The sequence below is a fragment of the Neolamprologus brichardi genome, chromosome 23 (assembly GCF_056152115.1).
Source record: "Neolamprologus brichardi isolate AB-2024 chromosome 23, ASM5615211v1, whole genome shotgun sequence".
In the NCBI taxonomy this organism is placed as follows: domain Eukaryota; kingdom Metazoa; phylum Chordata; class Actinopteri; order Cichliformes; family Cichlidae; genus Neolamprologus; species Neolamprologus brichardi.
In genome coordinates, this window is record NC_142125.1 from 11,003,175 (window position 1) to 11,025,165 (window position 21,991).

General features: G+C 42.5%; 2 protein-coding genes across 3 annotated transcripts; both read left to right on the plus strand.

Moving 5' to 3' along the window:
- Nucleotides 1-1,479: 1,479 nt before the first annotated feature.
- Nucleotides 1,480-11,675, plus strand: plin3 (perilipin 3). Of its 2 annotated transcripts, none has more exons than XM_006790315.3 (8): nt 1,480-1,591; nt 6,080-6,167; nt 6,363-6,558; nt 6,886-6,968; nt 7,414-7,645; nt 8,372-8,721; nt 10,212-10,430; nt 11,037-11,675. In XM_006790315.3, exons 2-8 carry the CDS (start codon nt 6,099-6,101, stop codon nt 11,172-11,174), a joined length of 1,287 nt encoding a protein of 428 aa, XP_006790378.1. In that variant the 5' UTR covers nt 1,480-1,591; nt 6,080-6,098; the 3' UTR covers nt 11,175-11,675. The 2 variants fall into 2 exon arrangements, with proteins under 2 accessions (XP_006790378.1, XP_006790379.1); XM_006790316.3 differs by having other exon boundaries at nt 10,215-10,430.
- Nucleotides 11,676-12,054: 379 nt separating this feature from the next.
- Nucleotides 12,055-20,310, plus strand: zgc:77486 (AN1-type zinc finger protein 5). Its single transcript, XM_006790317.3, has 6 exons — nt 12,055-12,207; nt 13,613-13,812; nt 14,207-14,318; nt 15,160-15,287; nt 15,703-15,810; nt 16,968-20,310. The coding sequence occupies exons 2-6, from the start codon at nt 13,653-13,655 to the stop codon at nt 17,114-17,116; spliced, it is 657 nt and encodes a 218-aa protein (XP_006790380.1). The 5' UTR covers nt 12,055-12,207; nt 13,613-13,652; the 3' UTR covers nt 17,117-20,310.
- The last annotated feature ends 1,681 nt before the right edge of the window (nt 20,311-21,991 follow it).

Below are 21,991 nucleotides of genomic sequence, written 5' to 3' on the forward strand. Positions count from 1 at the left end.
CCAGATCCACCCTGAGCCTTAGGAAACACACTGAAAGGGAAGCTCCCTCACTCTCCCCTGACTTAAAAATTTGTGAAAGTCTTCAGGCAGATCTTAGCTCTTAAACATACTGATCCAAGACAGCGAAATATATTTCAGAAAGATTTATAGTGTAAGTTCTGCTCAGATTACAAATGAAAGCCTTTATGTGTAGTCTATGAATGCATCACATTATGAAGGAGTTTACTTCAGTGGCTGAGCGAATAAAACCAGTGACTGTTCCCTTCGGTCACTAATTTCTAATCAGTCATACAACACATGATCAGAGTTTAGTATATTTTGCAAAACTGGAATAAAAAGTGCATGCAACCAAAGAAATAAAGGGACCACTGTGGTGCCAAAAAATGATTGATATTTCCAAAAATGATCACCTGTATTTAAATTGTTATAAATGAATTTCAAACTTATACCAGATATAGCTCTCATGAGTCATTTTAAACTTTTTTTATCATAAAGTAGAAGTTAATCGGCTTTTGGTAGCATAACTTTTATATATCCTTTATTTATCCAGGTCTGGCATTAAAATGTTTTTTTCATGAGAGATCTGGTCAAGAGGGCAGCAGCAGATATTGTAACTAAAATATAAGATTCAATTTTATTTTATTTTCAGTTGCATTTATCCAGCGCCAAATCACAACAACAGTCATCTCAAGGCGCTTTATATTATTGTAGGGTAGACCCTACAATAATATATACAGAGAAAAACCCAACAGTCATTTGACCCCCTATGAGCAAGCACTTTGGCGAAAGTGGGAAGGAAAAACTCTTTTAACAGGAAGAAACCTCCGGCAGAACCAGGCTAAGGGAGGGGCGGCCATCTGTCGCGACCAGTTGGGATGAGAAAAGGAAGATAGGATAAAAGACATGCCGTGGAAGAGAGTCAGAGATTGATAACAAGTATGATTCAGTGCAGAGCGGTCTATTAACACATAGTGAGTGATAAAGGTGACTGAAGAAGAAATACTCAGTGCATCATGGGAATCCCCCAACAGCCTGCACCCATTGCAGCATAAGGGAGAATTTGGGGTCACCTGATCCAGCCCTAACTATATGCTGTAGCGAAAAGGAAAGTTTGAAGCCTAATCTTAAAAGCAGAGAGAGTGTCTGTCTTCTGAATCCAAACAGGAAGCTGGAAGTGTTGTCAAGACGTTAGAAGTGACCAAAAAAGGACTGGGTTCATTATAATTTAGGAATAATAACACAGAGTCACAAAGATGCTTATAAAAGGAGTCTTTTTTATTTTATTTTATACATAAACAGTTTATAAACCCCGCTGACCACTGCTCGTGTAAGCACATCTGTGAGACAGAAAAGTCACAGAAATGTTGGAAAGTTCTGGCACAACACTGGCCTGCAGTGACGGGCACTTCCGTGCTGTGATTTAATTGGCTGAAAGTTTGTAAGCCAGTCTTAGGCTCCGCCTTCCTCCCCTGTGTTGAAGAGTAGCGCAGCAGTGCACTATAAAAGCTCTGAGGCGGGGTGGCCCGGGTCACTGACCGGAAGTAACACAGCAGGTCATCACAAGACCGAGAACCAGCAGGCTCCCAGACAGGTGAGTGGCTCGTCCCACAGGTGTGTTCCGTCCTGACAGCAGTCGTAGAGCCATGTTTTTAAGCTGTTTAACCAACTAACTCGTGCTGGTTGCCCAGCTGAGCTTTAGCCTTCGGTCTTACTTCCAGTTAAAGCTGCGGAAACAGCTTTTCTTTTAAAGAGAACCCCATGAAGACGAAAAGCTAAGGCACAGATCGGGAGACTGATTCGGAGAAGCCGTTTGCTTGGTGCTGTGTTAAGTAACGAGTCATAGTTCCTCACATGGGTGAAAGTTCACCGAGCAGAAAGGGGAAGCAAGGAAAGACGGGCCTGATTAACTCAGCTGGGAATCATGGTCATGCTGCTCAGAGCCTTTGCTTAAACTAATATTGTGCACTCGGTTACCTGAATCTTTTTTTTTAGCTTCTGAGCCTTTCAAAATCAGGCAATCTGTTGTTGTGAGATTTCATCTCCGGTTGTGGCCTCAGTGTGTGGGCATGTGCTCTGAGTAGTTCAGACAGGTAGTGACTTTTCCCACTCGGATTCATTTTTCAGTGGATATTTTCGGTGGATGGTTTCACAAGATAAAAGGCAGAGCTCAGTAGACCACATTATGTTTCACTTCTTTGAAATCGTCGGGTGACCCCATCAAATAAATCCAAGTACCATTGCAGGGCTCTGACTGCTTTCCAGCCCATGCAAAATAACATCACACATCTGTGTGTCTTTTTTTAGGTGAAACTAAAGCATAGAAAACACTAACCCTTTCAAGACTTTCCCTTTAACCTACAAAAGATAATATAAGTGTCTCGGTAGTTTCCGATAAAGCGAAGTCACCTTTGATATCAAGACTTTGAGTTTTAGCTCTGGCTAATACACAGGAGTTTCCCCATCCCCCTGATGTGGCCCAACACTGCAAGGATGTCACACACAATGCAGTAGGAAGAGGCTTGATAGGATTTTAATGGCCACTTTACTGGATTCAGTTGTCAGTGAGATGATCATATTGAGAAGTCTAAAGCAGCCGGTTGTGTTGCATAAAAGCCTTCTTCATAACTTGTACTGTTATCGCAGGTTCATCTCGCAGTTGATATCAGGGTGCACAGTGTCAGACTTTGCTTTGTAATAAAACTGGTGAAGATCTCATCAACTGCCACTCAGGGAAAAAAAAAAAAACGGCGTTGCTCAACCAAGCTGTTGCAATAACATGTAATTCTGAGTCACGCACAGGCCAGAAAGATCTCTTCTGGATTGCCAGAGCTCACGAAAAACAAAAGTTAAATGATTTTATTCACACTGACATCCAAAATGTGTGAAATGATTGAATAGTAGCTCTATAAAAAATGCCAGTCGTGGCTGAGGCTGTTGGATTTGAGGCTCGTCTCTTGCTGATCGCCTCCTCCTGATCGCCTCCTCCTGTCAGGTCGATGAAGCCGACCTGAGCACTGACTTCAGGTTGCCACTGGTTGGCTGCACACCTCAGGATGCTGCTGGCTGTTTCTCCAGCAGGACGCTCTCAGGACTCATGCTTCTCCCATTCATCTGCTTCTGTTGTGTACATCAGGTCATGCATGTCTGACGCTTGTTAACAGCATCCCAGTTAATACAGGTGGAGTCCATTTATGTCTGTATGCCATCTGGCAGAACGCAAGCAGATGCCATCCACATGTTGCAGGCACCAAAGGGAGAAGGGACGGATTTTGCTGCAGATGTTTCTTTCCAACTGGCTAACGGGCCTCTTTCCTCCTTCCTTCTCTTGCTTGTATCTCTTTGTTGTCTTAACTATACGCTTAAGATACAAAGACAGGTGTGTGTGTGCATGCATGCGCGCTAATTACCAAACTGAATATCCCCTCGTTGTTCAATGTGATGTGATGAGTCTGCCTACTCTGAGGTTTTCCTAGCTCAGGAGGTGTCCTTTGGGGGAATGACTACCCACCTAAGAAAAATTGGTCAGAGTACAGAGAAGCTAATGAGATTGTATTACCTCATTAAATAAAACTCAATGCATTTTCTTTAACTTGTAAAGAATATTATTTCTATATGAGACCCTAATTTAAAAATACAGTACTGTGCAAAAGTCTTGAGCCACCCCCAATTTCTTTAAAAAATAAATAAATAAATAAAATTCAAGAAAGTCTGGCTTTTGGAAACAAAACAGAAAGTCCAGGCTTTCTCAAGGTCTCTGAAAGGTTTTCTTTTTCACTTTATTTCCTTTCCTATTCAGTTCTTGTATCTCACTGTTGAATCTTTTGTTTGTTTAGCCACGTAACGTGACCTATGGCTCATTTGTCCACACATAACAGAAGACTTGGAAACAGGATGAACTTGAAATGGTCTTTGGTACCAACAGTTTGTCCCAAAAAGACATCATTTGGTCCTTTTTTCTTTGGATAATTGGAGCTAATGTATCGGAATTTCAGGAGCAGGACCGCGCCTAGGTTCCCCCAGTTCTGCAAGCTGTTCATTCTCGTTTACGTGCCCCCACCCTCCCTCTCATCTTGTTCTCAATTATTTAACTTCTTCATTTCTATTTAGTGCATGGGGATCTGCCAGGCCCGGGAGCCACCGCCAGTCCCCTTTGAGGCCTTCCCCAAACCGCAGCTCAATTCATGTCAAAGCTTTCACTTTTACCTACTAAAACGCTGTCAAACCTAAAATGAGGGTGTGGGCTCAGCTAGTGAAATGAAGGATAAATGAATCGGGATTCCCAAAGAGCTGTTAGGTGAAAACTTGGCATCTTGGTGTAGGATGTTTACCTAAGAAGTGTGAGGTCTTTAAAAAAACAAAAAGAAAGAAAAACTATCTACAGCAGAGTAACCATATCTGAAAGTCATGTCATTAATAAACAGGACAAAAAATTCAGCAAAGGCCAGACGGATGATTTGGACCTTCAGCTGATCTATTGTTCACTGACACCTCATCAAATGTCTCAGTGGAAGGGCGGCTGTCAGGAAGCCTTTCTTGATGAAGGGAAACAGGGAGGAAAGGCTGAAGAAAACACACAGTGGAACAGTCAGTCATGGATCGGCCTCCCCAGAGCCCGGGCCTCAGCATTATTGAAGCAGTGTGAAGAGAACAAAAGGCAGAAACACCCAAAGAAGAGTTTTGAATGTCCTTCAAGAAGCCTGGAGAACTATTCCTGAAGAGCCTCACAGAGAGCTGCTCAGAGTTCAGACTGAGCTGGAGGATAAAGCTGCGTACACCAAATTTTTCATATACTGTTCCATGTATATTTGCACGAGTTAACACATTATTTTTTGTATTATTATTATTTTTTTTATGGTGCTTCTGATACAGGTTTTTATAAATCCTAATTCCCACTCCTAGAAGAGACACGACAGGCTGGCTAGGGTTGAAACGGAATAAATTGCTGATTAATTTTACAGCGTTGCATGGCCCAGTTAAGTATTACATTTGATCTTCATTTAAGACACTTTTTCATTGTATTCATGTAATATGGTAGTTTTTCACTTGAGTAATTATTTTGGCCTAGTTCTCATTTAAAGAAATATTTGACACCAGCGCAGCACTGCTCGCCGTTTCCCGTTAGATTAATAATATCGGATGTCGTCCATTCTGCCTGCAAGCCGTCGCGAGAGCTCGTGAACACTCGGTGCCCTGCGGGTCCGCGGTTCGTGCCATTAGTTCTGATTTTCCTCAGACTCTCATCTATAATTTGAAATAATCAGAACTTTCATAACCACAGAGTTCTCTCGCATGATTTATCATCCCTGTTTTCTTTTTATGTTGTAGTCACATTTCCTTTGTTTTGAATGCGAGTGCAAGAAAAATATGAGGATCAGTGTTCTGTCAGGGAGCTGTGCTCACACTTAGAAGTCCAAGAATTGAATTAAAGGAATAAGCCCCAGATGATTTTTGTTTCACTCTTTTTAGTAACAACGGGGACTTGCGATGTGTCGTCCAGCCATTTGTACTTTCCTTATTTCTAATACACTTCAAAGCATAAATCATTCTTCGGAGTTTTCCTTTGAAGCTGCTGCTGCTGCCAGTGATGTTAGTCATGTTACCCTAACTGCTGTGAAGAGCTGTTAAAATGTCAGGCTTTTATTCTTCCAGTCTTGAATCAGATTTTGGCTCAAATCTTTCCTCCAAGCACAGATGATCATGCAAGAAGAGATTAAAAATCATAAGTTCAGGGATTACGTATGCATAATGCCTACGCCTTGACTTAACAAACACCTGTCTCATTAATTCTTGCATCATACACGGCTTTGTTTTAATGATGCTGGAAGTTGACAAGAAAATACTCACTTCCAAATATATCAGTTTTTAATGTAGTTTCATCTGCGTTGCATCATAGTGTTGACAAATGAATTTGGCGTGGCTGAGCTGCCTTTCCGCATGCATTAAACTGACAGGACAAAGATTGCTGTGAGATGAAGTATACCAGCTACAGAGTATCATAGAGAAAGCTGTTATTTCATCATGCACAGTGGGCAATGTGAGGCGAGTCTCTGTTTCTGACACTCTGTATTCCACGACACAGATTGAATCCAGCAGTCACAATGGCAGACAGCGGGAAGACTAATGAGAGTGCAGCTCCGGCAGAAAAAACAGCTAATGGAGAGCAGCAGGTGAGGGGCACTGTGACCTGAAATGATCCCTAATACATAACACGAGTCTACTGTGAACTCATTTGACACTTGATATTTCCCCGTTTTGATCATCTACTCTTGGAAATTAATCATTATTCCTTATTGATTACTAATACAGACCTGAAAAAAGCTGACCTATACTGAATAACAGCGATGGTTCTATTTTTGTCCTAGACTGTTGTTTCACGAGTGAGCAACTTGCCCTTGGTCAGTTCGGCGTGCGAGGCGGTTTCAAACGCCTACAGTACCACCAAAGACAACGTTCCCCTGCTGAAGGGAGTGATGGATGTAGCCGAGAGCGGGGTCCGGACTCTGGGGGCAGCTGCCACCGCAGGGACCAAACCTCTCTTGAACATGATCGAGCCACAACGTAGGTTCCCGTCTCTGCAAATCCAATGTAACGTATGATAAAGATGTACCTCAAACAGATATTTCATGCTGGTTGCGCATTAAAGGTGAGAAGCTGAAGTCAAATCCATTGCTGCCTCAGGGATGAAATGCAATAGAATCATGAGACTGTGTTTCTTTTATTGTCATGAGAATAAACTTTCCAAATTTAATCGTGGTGTAATTTGAATCTCTGACACCCATCCAGTTCTAGCTGTACTGTAAACCTGACACGGTGCCTGTTTTTTTTACTGAGTGGTATTACTCTCAATGATTCTCGTCTTGTCCTTCTGTTGTGCACTTGTTGCAGTTGCCTCTGCAAACGAGTACGCTTTGAAAGGATTGGATAAGATGGAAGAAAAGTTGCCTATTCTTCACCAACCAGCAGACAAGGTCAGAATATTTTAATGTAGCATCAAAAAAACCTAACCCTATCATGCTTAAATGCTGTCATAAAAATCCAAAATGATAGACCTGATAAAGAAAACAGCTCTCTGGCCTCCATCATGTGCTTGTTTTCTTCATATTGGTGCATTCTGGATGATTTTGACAATACAGAAAACGCAAAATGCTTCACTGATCATTGCAGATTTACCTCTTTTCCACTAACGTGTTGTCACTGCTGGCACTAATGCAAACTGAGTAGTTGCACTCTTTACAGCAGCATGAGTACAGTTTATCATCTAGCATTAATGATTAAAAACTGGGGTAATTTCAGAGGAAGAAAGTCGTGGCAGAATTTTATTTATTCTTAATTTCTCAGAGTCTGCACCAAATCGAGCTCCGGCACCACGTTGGTTTTCAAAAGAAGGTAATTATCTTATCTCTACTTCCTCAGGTGGTGTCAGACACAGTGGGAAGGGTGTACCAGTCTGTGGCAGGGGCCAAAGAAGCCATGGTGGGGGCTGTGATGGGTGGCGTCGAGCTGACCCGGGCAGCAGTCAGCGGAGGAATCGACACAGTCATGGGCACCAGGATGGGCCAGATGGTCAGCAGTGGGATGGGCTTGGCCCTCGGCCGATCCGAGGACTGGGTCGACCAGAACCTACCGATCACTGAGAGGGAGCTGGGTCAGTAGCTGTACTAATCACTTCATCAAAAACAGTGGGTGATAATGAACCCATTTGCCTGTTGTGGAATTATATGAATGTGTCTTGACAGATAAAGGTTTAATTAAAAAAAAAAAAAAAAAATGATTGAGATTATCCCAAAAAATAAAAGTCATAAAAGCAGGATGAGGTAATCTGGGGAAATGGGGGGTGGTCATCATGACTGTTGAATTCGACCACCGTGACTGAACACGTGGATGGTCGGTGCTATTCATAGAGAGGCAGGGCATTTCAGTGAACTTCCCTTCTGTTAACTTGGCCCAAAAAGTACCTGCAATTTCCAGCACTCGCAGCTTTGACACCTGCTACCGTGATGTCATGTTATCATGACAACCTGCCATACTCCACTGTGGAAGCTGTGAAAGAGCCCAGTCTCTGATTATGGCTATGTGGCACAATTGCAACTGTGGCAGCAGCACAGTTGAAGTTGTTCCTTTAACCATCAAAGTGGCTTTTAATGAAAGCAGTGATGCAGCGTTATGTCCTTTTGCTTGCACAGAACTGATCAGAGGCTCTGTAGTGGCTCTTAGCAGCAAAACTTCAAACAGATGGGGAGGGGGGGGAAGTGTTTGCATCAGTCATGACATACCCAACACCCTGTGCAATGAAAATGCTACATATTTTAACAGTCTATTTCTGTTAGTAATGTCAGGGTCACACATCTGATTTAGCACTCGCCTCTTTCAGCTGCTGTGGCCGAACCTGCCAGCAGCGAGGTAGCTACCTCTTCAGACAACCCCAGCTACTTTGTCCGGTTGGGGAGACTCTCCGCTAAGGTACAGGAACGAGCTCTTCAGCACTCTTTGGATCGGGCACGTCACTACCGGGACGCGGCCTATGGTACGATTGCTCAGATTACCAACACTCTGGACCTGCTAGAAAGCGCCCGCGCCAGTCTCGGTTCAGCAGGTAACCAGATAGGAGGCGCTTCAGAGAAACTCCTGCAGCACTGGACCGAGTGGAAACAGAAGCACGGAGGACATGATGGGCAGACAGAGTCTGAGTCAGAGCCAGACGGGACCAAAAATGAGTCTGAGGTCAGGACCGAAAGTCTTTGAAACAGATTATTCAGCTGTGTTTTACAGATATTTTTACTTTGACCTCCTAAGACCCGAACTCTTTCAAGTCATGCATTTCTAATTTCTTTGCTATTTGGGCTGATGGAGGTAAAAACAAAGAATTGCCTGATTTATTTATTGATATTTTTTTTTAACCTGATTTTTGTTTCTTAGAAAATGAGATCCACATATAAGAACATTTGTTTAAAATTTTGATAGCACAGTGGCAGTCTAATGCCCACGTAAGTGGAAATCAATTCAATTCAATTTTATTTATATAGTGCCAAATCACAACAAAAGTCGCCTCAAGGCGCTTCATAGATACAGAGAAAAACCCAACAATCATATGACCCCCTATGAGCAAGCACTTTGGTGACAGTGGGAAGGAAAAACTCCCTTTTAACAGGAAGAAACCTCCGGCAGAACCAGGCTCAGGGAGGGGCGGCCATCTGCTGCGACCGGTTGGGGTGAGAGAAGGAAGACAGGATAAAAGACCTAAATCAGGCCCTTGTAGAGCAAAATTTAGTATTTTGGTCCAGACAACCCAAAATGTGATGTCCACATTTGACCTCTGACCTCTCCTTCAAGGTAAATAGACTGATTTTTGAAGGTTGAAGTGATAATAATGTGTAGAGCCATTTTTTTTTAAAAAAGAAAGGGGGAAAAAAAGGCTCTATATGTTATTACAGCCTTTGTTTGTATTGAGAACCTTCAGGCATATAGGGAATGAAATAGGGGAATTCTAAATATCAAATTACTTTGGACCTTATGACCTCCTCAAGGTCATAAGGTTCAGCTGATGACGGCTCCGCTCGAGGAGGACCGGTGTGATGGTGCTCGTGTTCCTCAGAGGAACACAGCTCCTCGGCAGACTGTCGAGCTGCGGTCAGCTGGTCCTGGACTGTACTCGGCAGACCTTTAGCACTTGAAACCACGCTGGCACACGCCTTATGACCTCCTCAAGGTCATAAGGTCAAATTTTCATACTGTCTTTTGTTTCAAACGGCTTAATTCTTTTGTTTGTCCTGGCAACATTTACATTTCACATCTGCCTGTCTGTCAAGTTGATCACAAAATGTGTGTGTTAAAGACATTATTGTCAAAAGAAAGGGAATGAGCTGCCTAGTTAATTAGAAATTTATTATATGATATAATCTCTATGAATAATGTCCAGTTACATACAGATCAATCCACGATCTGCTCCTAGATAATGTTTGTCTTTACTGCACTAAAAACTTGTTGAAGTACATTTAAAAAGAACAAAGAAAACAATATTAATATATCCCCTTAAATAAATGCTGCCCAGAGAGTGAGCTTGCTTGGCATAGGTTCGCACTCTGAGAGCTTTTTATTTACTTTCCACCGTCATTTCCTTCTGTGTCATTGTTGTGCTGTTTACATTTGGACTGTCCCGTTATCATAGCTTTACATTTTGTTCATTTGGTTTTTGTTTCCACTTACGTTCACAGCAGCTTGAAAGGCATACCCTCTCTATGGTGCGTGGTCTGAGCGACCAGCTGCGGTCGGCGTGTGCCAGCGTGGTTTCAAGTGCTAAAGGTCTGCCGGGCAGAGTCCAGGACCAGCTGAGCGTGGCTCGACAGTCTGCCGAGGAGCTGTATTCCTCTCTGAGGAACACGAGCACCATCACACCGGTCTTCCTTGAGCAGAGCCGTCATCAGCTGAAACGAGTACGCATCATGCTTTGCTGTCTTTACTGCTCCAGCTGTGCAGCTGCTTAATTAAATGTATATTAGGTACACCTTGCTACTGCTGTGTTGAACAGTCTTTTTTTTTTTTTTTTTTTTTTTTTTGTTGGTGTTGGTACAAGGCCTAATTACTGGTATTTGAGTTACTGTTGCCTTCATGTGAGCTCAACAGTCTGGCAGCAAGGTCTGGTTATTTTCCTGTGACATCACCAGGCATTTTTATCTGGAGAACTGCTGTCTTACACATTGGTCCAACAAATAAATTAATAATATTATCCATTCTTAATCCTGGATATGGTCGTGTAGGAAAAGCCCAGCAGATCAGCAGTTTCTAATCATCTTTCTTTCCCATTCTGATGTTCCATCTGAACCTCAGCAGGTCGTCTTGACCACATTGAAATGCAGAGAGTGGCTTCCATGTGATTAGCTGATTAGCTATTTGCATTAACAATCGGCTAATAAAGTGGCTAGTCAGTGCAACTAATTTGTTTTCAATCTGTGATGGTGCTCAGTATTATTTCAGATCATTTATCCTCTTATTAACTGTACATTTTTATTAAAACTGTACTGTGTGTGTGTCCATCCCAGGTTCAGACATCTGTGGATGGTGTCATGGACTATCTACTGCACAACACGCCGCTCAACTGGCTGGTGGGACCGTTCGCTCCTCAGATCACTGAGCATGCAGAGGGCGACGTGGCAGAGAAGGCCGGACCAAACAAGTAGACGCGAAGACTTCCTATGCTCCTCTGAGATGATTCAAAGTGATGTTAGGGGACTATTTCTAGATGTTGATGGACCAGCTCAAAATAGGTGCCATAATATTCATGAAAAGCTCTCATCATCATAATCCTATCGGTTTTTGACACTACATTTATCATGCAGAAGTTAAAATCTAAAATGTGGCCTTACAAAATCATGGTTTTGCACTTTATTATTTATGGTAGATTTGTTGGGTTTTTGTTTTTTTTTTTTTGTTTTTTTTTTTTCAATCTCTGAAAGATTAATCTATGTCTGTAAACATTTTTGTTTGGAAGGAATTCAAAACCTTCCCAAAACAAAGTAAAATCTAGTGGCGTATAGGGAAAAATAATATAGAAAAGACATGAGGACATCCTGAATCAGATGCATTTCATTTGTTTTCAAATTTTACCTTCAGTATTCTCTTTCTGGAAAGAGTTAATTTTCAGTAAACTGATATGTAAATAAATTTCTAACACTGCAGAATCATGTATGAGCGAGTGACTCTTTATTTATGTTTGGAAACAGCCTCACACACAGGTTAGAAACAGGAGATGGTGTCAAACAGAAAAATGAGGATAAAAATAAGTCTAGAGAGATTATTTGTTTTGTGAAGAAGAAATGATTGATTTCCCTGTTTCATCACAAAAACAAGTATTTTTGTGGCTGTGGAACCGAAGAAGCAGCATTAGATCAATAACATAAAACAAATTAACTGTAACATTAAAACTCCTAAATAAAAAGGCCAAAGTCAGGGATCGTGTCCACAAAGGGACTGGGGCCGAACGATGCTGTTCTGACCTTGTGTGTGATGATCAGCTGTGGTGGAGGTGGTGTAGGTGTAGTTTGCTGTGCTGGCCCGTCGCTCTGAGGGCTGACACTGGCGGTGACGTCATGGTCGTTGTTTCGAATGTCGGGAGCTAGCGCTGGGTAGGAGGCCGCGCGCTCTGCTGGGGACACAGCTCACTCAAATCTGAACCCCTCCGTCGTCGACAGCCGCCGATTAACTACGTTTCAGGTAATGTCTTCATCCCCGACTGATTCGGCAGATTCCCGGGATGTGGTACCGGTCATAAACCCAGCCGGGACGCTGTTGGGAGGCGCTCTAGTTTTGGGTTGGCTGATTGCGTTAGCAACTCGGCTAACAGATAGCCCGCTAACACTAGCGTTTATTCGATTGAAAAGCCGCGATCTGCGTATAGTTCGTCACCAAGGACGCTGTAGCATTTAACTTTCGTATTTTTCACGATGACACAGGGCCACCGGTTAAGTTTCGTCCTTCCTTTTACACCGGTATGCAGTGTCAGACAGACCAAACGTCCAGCGAGGCTGTTTGCTAATGTTTGCTGTGAGCTATTCAAGCACAGGACGCCAATTGTTTTCTTGTGCGGACAAACTCGGACTGGGAACAGCCAGCTGGAAGTTGTTCGGCAAAACTGCACGCAGCGCAGTTTTAACGTTAGCCAGCGCGTCGGTATTTAGGGTTTCGTACTGACGGGGTTTTTGTTTTATTCTTGTTGTCGTTTTCACAACTTTCTCCATGACCAAAAACGTCTTGTGCGGCGGAAGAAAGCGTGAAACAGCTGAGTTAGCGCATGTTTCACACACCGTCATTTACCTTCTAGGGTGTGTGTGCGGCTCTTTGGACCCTTTGTTTCCGTCACCGTGCACAGCTCTCCGTGTTTGTTCAAACTAATCCCACAGCTTCCTACTTTTAAAACTCGTGCTTGCTTTGATGTTGTAAGAGGTGCAGTACATTCGGCGATCAGTTTCACTGTTTCACTATTGCTGCTACGTTTTTGTGTTTTCTAATAATTTTGAAGCATAGTTTATTTATTAGTATTTTCAGTGTGCCAAAGTCCAGGCCTGATTTTGCAGTAATCGTGGACTTTGGCCTTCAGAAGTTGGGGTTGGTCTTAATTTTGGTTTATGAAGTTTATAAAACTGCGACAGACCTTCATTACAGCTGCAAGTAGTGGACCATAACCTTTAATTCACAAAGACCTCTTTTCCACTTGTCCAGTGCCTAATCTAGAGCTGGTTCAATGCATTCCAGTAAAGGGGGGGATGACTACTTTCTGTGCCAGAAAAGTGTGAACCAGCTCAGCGCTGCAAATTTACTGGTTGTAAAAGTTGGAAGGGGCTTTAGCTAGAAAGTAACAGTATTTGCCAAATAAGCCCCAGGATTTGTCTGCTGTGATTGTCTTTTTTCTTTAAGCTATGTAACAATCAGTCCTCAAGCCTTTCAGAGCTGGACTGGCTCTGTGTCGGTGCAAAAGAGGTAAAAGAAGTCATGATGTGCTCAAACTCTACTCTCATGCTGCAATGCCAATCTCCAAGCTCTTTTAGCTCCAACCTAAAAGCTTTGTAATCAAACAGGGACTGCTAATTATTCTCACTAACTTCTGCAACCCCATTTTCAGGATTATCCTCTCCCATCCCCCTTACCCCCTCTGTCAGAGCATGGCTCAGGAGACCAATCAGACGCAGGTGCCAATGCTTTGCACTATGGGATGCGGTTTCTATGGTAACCCCCGCACCAACGGCATGTGCTCGGTCTGCTACAAGGAACACCTGCAGAGACAACAGGGAGGGGGGCGGTCCAGCCCCCCTGGAGAGAAAGGTAGGAAGATGGGAGAGACATGACCTATAAAAAGCAGGGGTCTGCTGGATAAGGGTGTACCAGGTGAATAAGTCAGGAGCTTTTAAATGGGAGTCACTCAAAAAGTGCACTGGAAATAGGTAGCCGAACTAGCTAAAAGGGGCTGGAGAACAGAGGTAGCATTAGCTGCCTACACTGTGGCATCAGAAAGCAAGAGAGTTACATTGCCATCTGTTGTTGTACATTAACTCAAAGTGCATCTGATCATGGTAAACAAATACATGTAGGGAATGTCAAGACGCTTAGAAGCAAGTGGAAAGTCATCCATGTGTGAGGCAACAACAGATTTTTGTGTCATTTGTGGTATCTGACTGTCCTCCTCCCCCCTCCCCGACACACATATACATGCACACAGCTGCTACTTCACCAGCGGGATCACCAGGATCGGCCGGTGCAACTGTGGAGAGCACAACCTCAGAGCCCAGTACAGAGGTGGCAGGAACCCCACCTGAGGAACAAACAACCAGGTATGCTGAGTTACGCGTAGAAAATCACCGAGAGCCGTGTTGTTTCATTGAGTCATTGTGAATCAGTGTTTTAGATGTGATTCATCAAGGAAAAATATACTCCGTGTTGGCTCTTTGACTAGTCCAGTCAGTTCATGCTAGTACAGCAGCTTGCCTCTGCAGAAGGCAAAGTGGGTAAGCAGTTGTGTGCATATTTATTTATGAAAACAAAACCTTCTATCACCATGGTGCAGTCATTTTCTGGTTGAAAACATTTTTACCTTACCCTGACGACCCTAACCTTCTAGTAAGAACTTTTCAGCTGTTTCAATTTGCACGTCGACATTGACAGGTGAGGTTGTGATGAGCTTCTGATCATTATCAAAAGCCAAATTAAGTGTACGATGGGCTGTGTTGTCATTGACACTGGAAGAAAATTAGCTAGAGGATGGTGTAGTTTAAAACTTAGCTTGAGGCCCTGTTCTGAAAAACTGCAGCGTAATGCTGAATAATTTTTTGCTGGCCAAGTTCTTTTTCTGCTATTCGGCGTTTTGATGGGCCTCTTTTATAATTTGCTTTAACTTTACCATTGGGCTAACCTTTTTAAATGTTAAAAATGGATTTAATTCATGCCATTGTGAGGAAAGTGCGATAGGTAAGAAAAGTTCTGCGGTTTTATATTGCAGCGTGTGCACTGGATCTGTTTCCTCCCGAAGGGGACAAAACCAAAGCAAAGAGTACCAAGATAAATTTAATCATTTCAATTTTTTTTTTTGTTTTTGTTGTGTTTTTTTTTTTTTTTTTCCAGTATTTTTATTTAATCTAAACTGAAATTTGCTGACTTGATTTGATGCCCTGTTAGTCCCAGCTCCACCAGCCCAGTAACTCAACAGATGACAGCTATGAGCATCTCCCAGGATTCAGGAGCTGTGGATTCTGATCGAGCAGAAGCCGAGGAGGGTGAAGAGGAGGGTACTTCAAACAGCACAGGTAAACATCGTAGAAAGCAGTAGTTCATTCCCTACCCACCGTCCACACAGTCGGCCCTACTCAAAGCAGAGAAGGACACTATTAAGAACTGCTGCGTGAATAAACAATGGGACGCACTCACCACCCTGTTCCGGGAGCGTGCCTGAAGTGATAAACACAATATGCTCTGTGATGGTTTTTCCCGTTTTATTTCATTTTGCCTTCTGCTTTGTGGCATGTTCTGTGTTACAGTCAAGTAAGGAAATCGTGCCAGTGTTTTTACGAGTTTAAAATAATATTTTATAAAGCTTAAGTTACGGCCTCTGACCCGGCTAGAATATTTGATTGGTTGAAGTTAATTGTGTTGTCTTTTGTACATGTGCATAAATAAACATACAGCTGTTTTACATACGGTTGCTTTGTTTTTCCCCACCAGAGCCAGTCGGGGAAGCTGCGCAGGCTTCGTCTGATGGCGACCAGACTCCTGATAAAAACAAGAAAAAGAATCGCTGCTTTTCTTGCCGGAAGAAAGTAGGACTTACTGGTAAGTGAAGGAAGAATTTCACTCAAGTTTCTTATCTTTTTATCCAGTGTTTTATGAGTCGGCAGGGGTTCCTCACCCCCAATAAGACATTGATTTGGCACACGGATGTATGTGGTGCAATGTCAAAGACATCTTTAATATTCTTCGTCTGCAGACCTTTTGAAGCTAAACCTGTTTTTAAAGGACAATAATGACAGCTGCACACTAATGATTCATATGTGCATTTATTCTGTGATGATCGCTTATGTACAGCAAGCGACATTCTGCACTTAAGTGATACATTTCACAGTGTGCAGCTCGGTCCTTTTTTTGCCTCATAGGAGACTGTGAGACTTAATAGCAATGATTATATATCAGCTTAATTGAGACCACATCCTGACTTAGCATGTAAAAATGGGCAACATCATCAAGGCCCAGTTAAACTGAATTTAATTAAAACCTTACACAGGGCAGTGTAAGAATAAGTCTGTAAAATAATCAGGATGTAGTAGGACTGGGTGATGCATTTCTTTCTTTCTTTTTCAATATAGCCTCAGTCTCCCTCTGTACCTCGAGCTGACTCTGTTTTTCTGCAGCTTGGAGAGAGACACAAGGCTGTTCCCAACAATGAAAAATAACTCTTTAGTTTACGGATAGACAGCATGAAAACTGAGTTTTTATAATGTGTGTGTGTGTAACCAAAGCTTATTAACTTTTGGAAATGGAACGCTAAAAAGAAGTCGGTTAATTTTACCTCCCAGAAGTTGGAAGATCTGAACCAAGTCATGTGGTGAGATTTACCGACCTAACAAGGCAGCAGTCAAGGAACAATTGCTGTGTTTTTTTAAGGTCAAATGAATGTTTTTGTCAGTGGCGTCTTAGTAGTCTGGTCTGATGGGAGGTAATGCATCTAATATGCTGTATATAAACCCAAACATATGTGGGTTTTACTGCTGGCCCTGTCTACTGCAGCACATAGTTTCCTTGCTGCTCTGTCCTCTTGTCTGCTCTAAACACACTGATTTGAGGTCAGCACCCGAGAAATGAAACAATCCCAAATTGAAGAAAATAGCCATTCTGCCCCAAAATAATGAGATGTGAGTTTTGGTCTCTGGTGTCCAGATACATGTGATGTCTATAATAAAGCGTCCAAGTTTAATTGCTTCTTTTTCCTCAAGGTTTTGACTGTCGCTGTGGCAACCTGTTCTGCGCCATCCATCGTTACTCCGACAAACACGACTGTCCCTATGATTACCGGAGCGCAGCCGCTGCCCAGTTACGCAAGGAGAACCCCATCGTAGTGGCTGAGAAGATTCAGAAGTTATGAGGACTGAGAGCAAAAAAGAAGTTTCTGACTTTGTGAATTTGAACAATGGCGACTTGGATGAAAACACCTGATATCGTGGCTTCATTTGTTCATGGTAGTGTAAAGCGGGCGGGGTGGGGGTGGTGCGGTCGCAGCCACAGTCCAGACACTTCCCTTACTAGCATCTCCCTCTCTCTCCACTTGTGACTGCAGCGCGCGCGTGTGTTTGTATGAAAGTGTGTGTGTGCGTGCACATTTGCTTGAGAGCTGGGGAGAGAGCCATGAGGGCTTGGTGGACATTTGTTTTGCCGTGGGAAGGGCAGGAATTTGATTTTTACCCCTTTTGTTTTTTTTGTTGTTGTTGTTTTTCCACTTAGCGGGATCGTGTGAGTGTATTTTTTTATACAATCCCTGTAGGTAGCTGAAATGAACGAGGATAAGCTGTTAAGGAATGTGTCAATCGGGATAATGACGGAAACACATTTAGGGGGTCTAGTGACACATGTATCAGCAAGACCTTTAAGGGCTTTGGAATATAGTATTTTATCCCAGACTGAAAAATGATGTCAACTACTTGTCAAATTGGCAACTCCAAAGTCTGAGTTTTCCACATGCGTCTCTCTTTGATATGTAGGCCTGTATGGATACTGGGTGCATGAACAGTCATTGGAAGGGGAAAGCCGGGGAGGGAAACAAACAACCTTGACTTAACTGTGTGATTGAATTCTTTTTTTTCTTCTTTATTTTAATGAGCGTATGACATCAGAAGATCTATATTAATATATTGTAGTTAGCTTGAATTGTGTGATTGCATTCTATTTATTTTTTATCGTTTGGTTGGTCTGTGCTGGAGGATTGGCAGCATGTGTCCGCGAATCTTTAACGATTTGCTCTTAACTTTTTCTTCGATTATATTTAAGTAATTCCATCCTGATTATGTAACCAGTGAAGAAGAAAATGCGCGCCCGAGCTCTGACGCGACGGAGCGGAGCCCGGCCGAGCCGCTCGGAGGGAGCGAGCGCAGTAGGATGTCAGTGATTAAGGCTTTGGGTATGAAGCACAACGACGTATGTCCGCTGCAGAGCACAAGCTACGGTGCCACGCCCGCTCAGTTTTGTTCAGCATTCGGGTCACTTGCAGTTTATATCCGAGCTGTATCGCAGCCTTGCTGATGAAATTGCCTTGTCGAGTTGCTGAGATTTTCTTCTTCGGTAAGGCGGCGCGCTCGCCTCGAATGACCTTTTATGTTCTTCGGAGCCGGTATGAAGCTCCACGTTTCTCCTACCACCAGCAGACCACTGACACATGCTGAATGAAAACTGACCCGGGTCGCAGTTGCTCTCATAGACGATGACGTACGTTCTGCTCAGCGTTGCAGTGCTGCAGAGTTGCGTGCTGTGCTTTTACAGTGTGCTCAGACTGCTTCTAGCTAGCTTCTTCTAGGAAGATCAGTCCCACGTGCATGTGTGCAGTCAAACACGCGTTGCTGTTTTGTGACTGCGTAGTTTGAAATGAAGCTGGAATGTTTAAAAAGCCGCACAGCAGTAGCACAATGCATGGCCGGAACCGTAAGGTTCCCGTTAACAGGACTCTGGTTTTTTTTTTCCTCAAATGTAAATACCATACAGCTCCTCTTCTTATAGTATAACCTCAATGTAGATTTTTGCCAGGTAATAAAGGTGGGGAATTAAGGCAACAAATAGTACTCTCTGTATTAAAGTGCTTTTCATAATTATCCGAAAAAAATGTGCTACAACTAGCACTGATGTTTTCCCCATCTTGTTTCCTCATTAATTTTTCAGGTTTTTACGTGTAATGTTCAAATTGTTTAATAACCACTAGTATCCCCTGCAGGCCACATGGTTTCTATTTTACCATACTAGCTACACTCTTAACCAGCCCCCCCCTCCCGAGCTATATTAACGTTGCTGAATAACAGAGTATCTCAGTCAGTGCTTTTATCCTGTTACTGATTTGTAGCAATAGCGATATTACTGAAAGTTTAAAGGGCCCCAAGCAAGAAATAGAGGGTTCATCTTTTCATTATTAAAAGCTTTCCCTGTAAATGTTGCTTGATGCGGTTCATTATATATTAATGAAAGCTGGAGAAAAGTTGCATTTGAATTTTCAGAGAATGCAATTTAAAAATAATCCACCGCAAAAGGCGAGGGAGTGGAATGACACTCATCCGTGTGTCGGCTTAGTTCTGCCTCTTCTGATTGAAAAAGAGCCTTCGTGGAGTCTTTGTGTTAATGGCCGACTTGGCATGCCAACGGCGAGACGTTTTGCCGTGGATGAGTTGAGCCCGTAGTGACGGTGATTTAACTTCTTCCAGCGTCACACCTACAGTGTAAATTTCAAATTGAGAAGGTGTTAACTGTGATGTTCAGGGGGACGAGTGGTTGGTGCTGCTCTGCAGTTCGTTGTGTTTTAGACACAGAATTCTCAGACTTGGGTTGATGATTATAAAACATCGTTGCATACGGTAAGCTCGGTTTTCCTTTACAGATTAATTGTCTCTTCATAGGAGAACTTTCCTGCGATGATTGTTCAGTTATGTAAATCATGGGGGGTCGCATGGTTTACGCTCATTTTCTATTGACTGCTCATATCAGTGCTCCAAACGTTTCAGCATGTTTTTCCTGATAAATGTGAGCAGTTTGAATGTAAACCACCACAAGTCACACGATAAGTCGCGTTGCCGTCAGACTGACTGTCCGTTGGCTGACGATGGTTGTCTTTATGTGATTTGAGACATTTGAATCATTCAAATCTTTTGACTGTTTGACTTGCCACCAGCAATTAGGGCTACGTGACCTGAGTAACTGAGATATTATCAGTGCATATACTTGTGTTTTGGTTTTTTTCCCCCTTTTCTGTTGCATTGATTATTGTTTTATGTTCTCACACCTTTCATAATCAGTGTCTTCATCATGCAAGGGTTTTGATTGAGAATAATAAACTTGTGAGTTAGGATGAATTTTCTTCAGCTTCACTGCAGGAATAAAGACATATTATTCTGTCTTTCAAGATGAGCTTTAGGGACTTGAGATGAAATCTACGATGTTCACAGAGGTGTAGTTGCCGTCCCTTGGCACTCCAGTCCCCCAGAAACACCACCAGATATCTTTTTATTTTATTTTTTCTTTTAAGAGTTAGGATTGTATGATGTGTAAGAGTAAGTATAAACAATAAAATCACAAAGTTTATTTTAATTTACACTTGTCGTTTGTATTTATTTGTCTTAATGTATGCTAAATAAATACTCGTTTTAAATCCAAGCTCCTTGCACTCTGCTTTAGAAGAAAACCTCAGTATTTTACTGTGATACAAGCTGCATGTGGAGATGTGGAAATATACAAAGTTTTTACAGCTAATGTAGTTGTGCTGTTATCACCACAGCAGAAAAAGCATATTTAACTGTCATAAATGACTTTTCTATGATTTTTTTTTTTTCACATTTTTGTAAAGCCTTTGGAGGTCTTGTTCTGATCTTTCAGCAGTTTGACAGCCCTGCCCTAAGACAGAGGGGCGTCACAGATCAATAAAGGTTATCACCTTTATCCATACTACTTTCAGATCTCCCAGAATGCTTCTGTCTATAGAACAAGGGCTAACTTTGAGTATGAAAATGCCTCTGCACTCATGAAATCATTCCCAGGTCAACACGTACAACACCAAAACACAGAATAAGGAAATATCTTTTGAAGGAATGACTCAAAGCCTTTCTCTAGCACATGGAGACCACGTAAATTTTTTCATTTATTCTGTTATCTGTCTGAATATCAGTTTGATATAGGATATTCCTGTGTTATTATATGTATAATTAAGCCCGTTTATTTACATGTATAAGATATCCATCCTACTTCCATCATGATTTAGTCATTAAAGTTAACAATTACAAGTTATACTCTAGGCAGTAGCTTTGTTGTTTGATGTCATCCAGTGTTTAATAAAGGGCAAAAAAAAAGTTAGACCTCCTCTCGGGGCCCTGTGGGTTTATACTGATGTGCCTAATGGACCTTAAGATAACTCTTTATTGTCATTGCACAGTCATACATAGTACAATGAAATTGGAAAACTGTCCTACGTCGGCACTACATATAACACAACATGACCCGATACGACACATCACAACGCAACACAACACAGTATAATAACTTAGTAATAAAAAAGGAGAATAAGTGTATTTGTATTGCACACTGTTATTATAGCACATTAATTGTTATTGCACCTTGTTATAAATATAAATATTATTATTGTTACTGTTTTCACCGTTGCTACCTTCTCTTCTCCCCCCCCCAAAAAGTCCAGGGAGGTAGCCAGTCAGGTCAGCTGTTTGCATTGATCAGGGCTATTGCCCTGTTGTAAAAGCTGTCCTTGAGTCTATTTCGGAACCTCCTGCCAGACGGCAGCAGCTTAAACGCCCGGTGTCCTGGGTGTGTACCGTCCCGTAGAATGCTGCGTGCCCTCTTGAGACAGCGAGTGCTGTACAGGTCCTTCAGGGAGGGAAGAGGATGTCCAATGATTTTTGGGCCATATTGATGACCCTCTGGAGTGCCTTTCTGTGTGCTGTGGTGCAGCTGGAGAACCACACACCGATGCAATATGTCAGCACACTTTCAATGGAGCAGCGGTAGAAGACGGTCAGCAGCTCCTTCTTCAGGTCCATTTTTCTGAGGATTCTCAGAAAGCGGAGACGTTGTTGGGCCTTCTTTAAAACCGCAGAGGTGTTAGAGCTCCATTGGAGGTCTGTGTCTATGTGCACACCCAGAAACTTGAAACTGGAGACCCTTTCCACACACTCGCCATTGATGCTGACAGGCTACAGCTCAGACTTCCTCCTTCTGAAGTCAACTACCAGTTCTTTTGTCTTGGTGGTATTGAGGTCCAGGT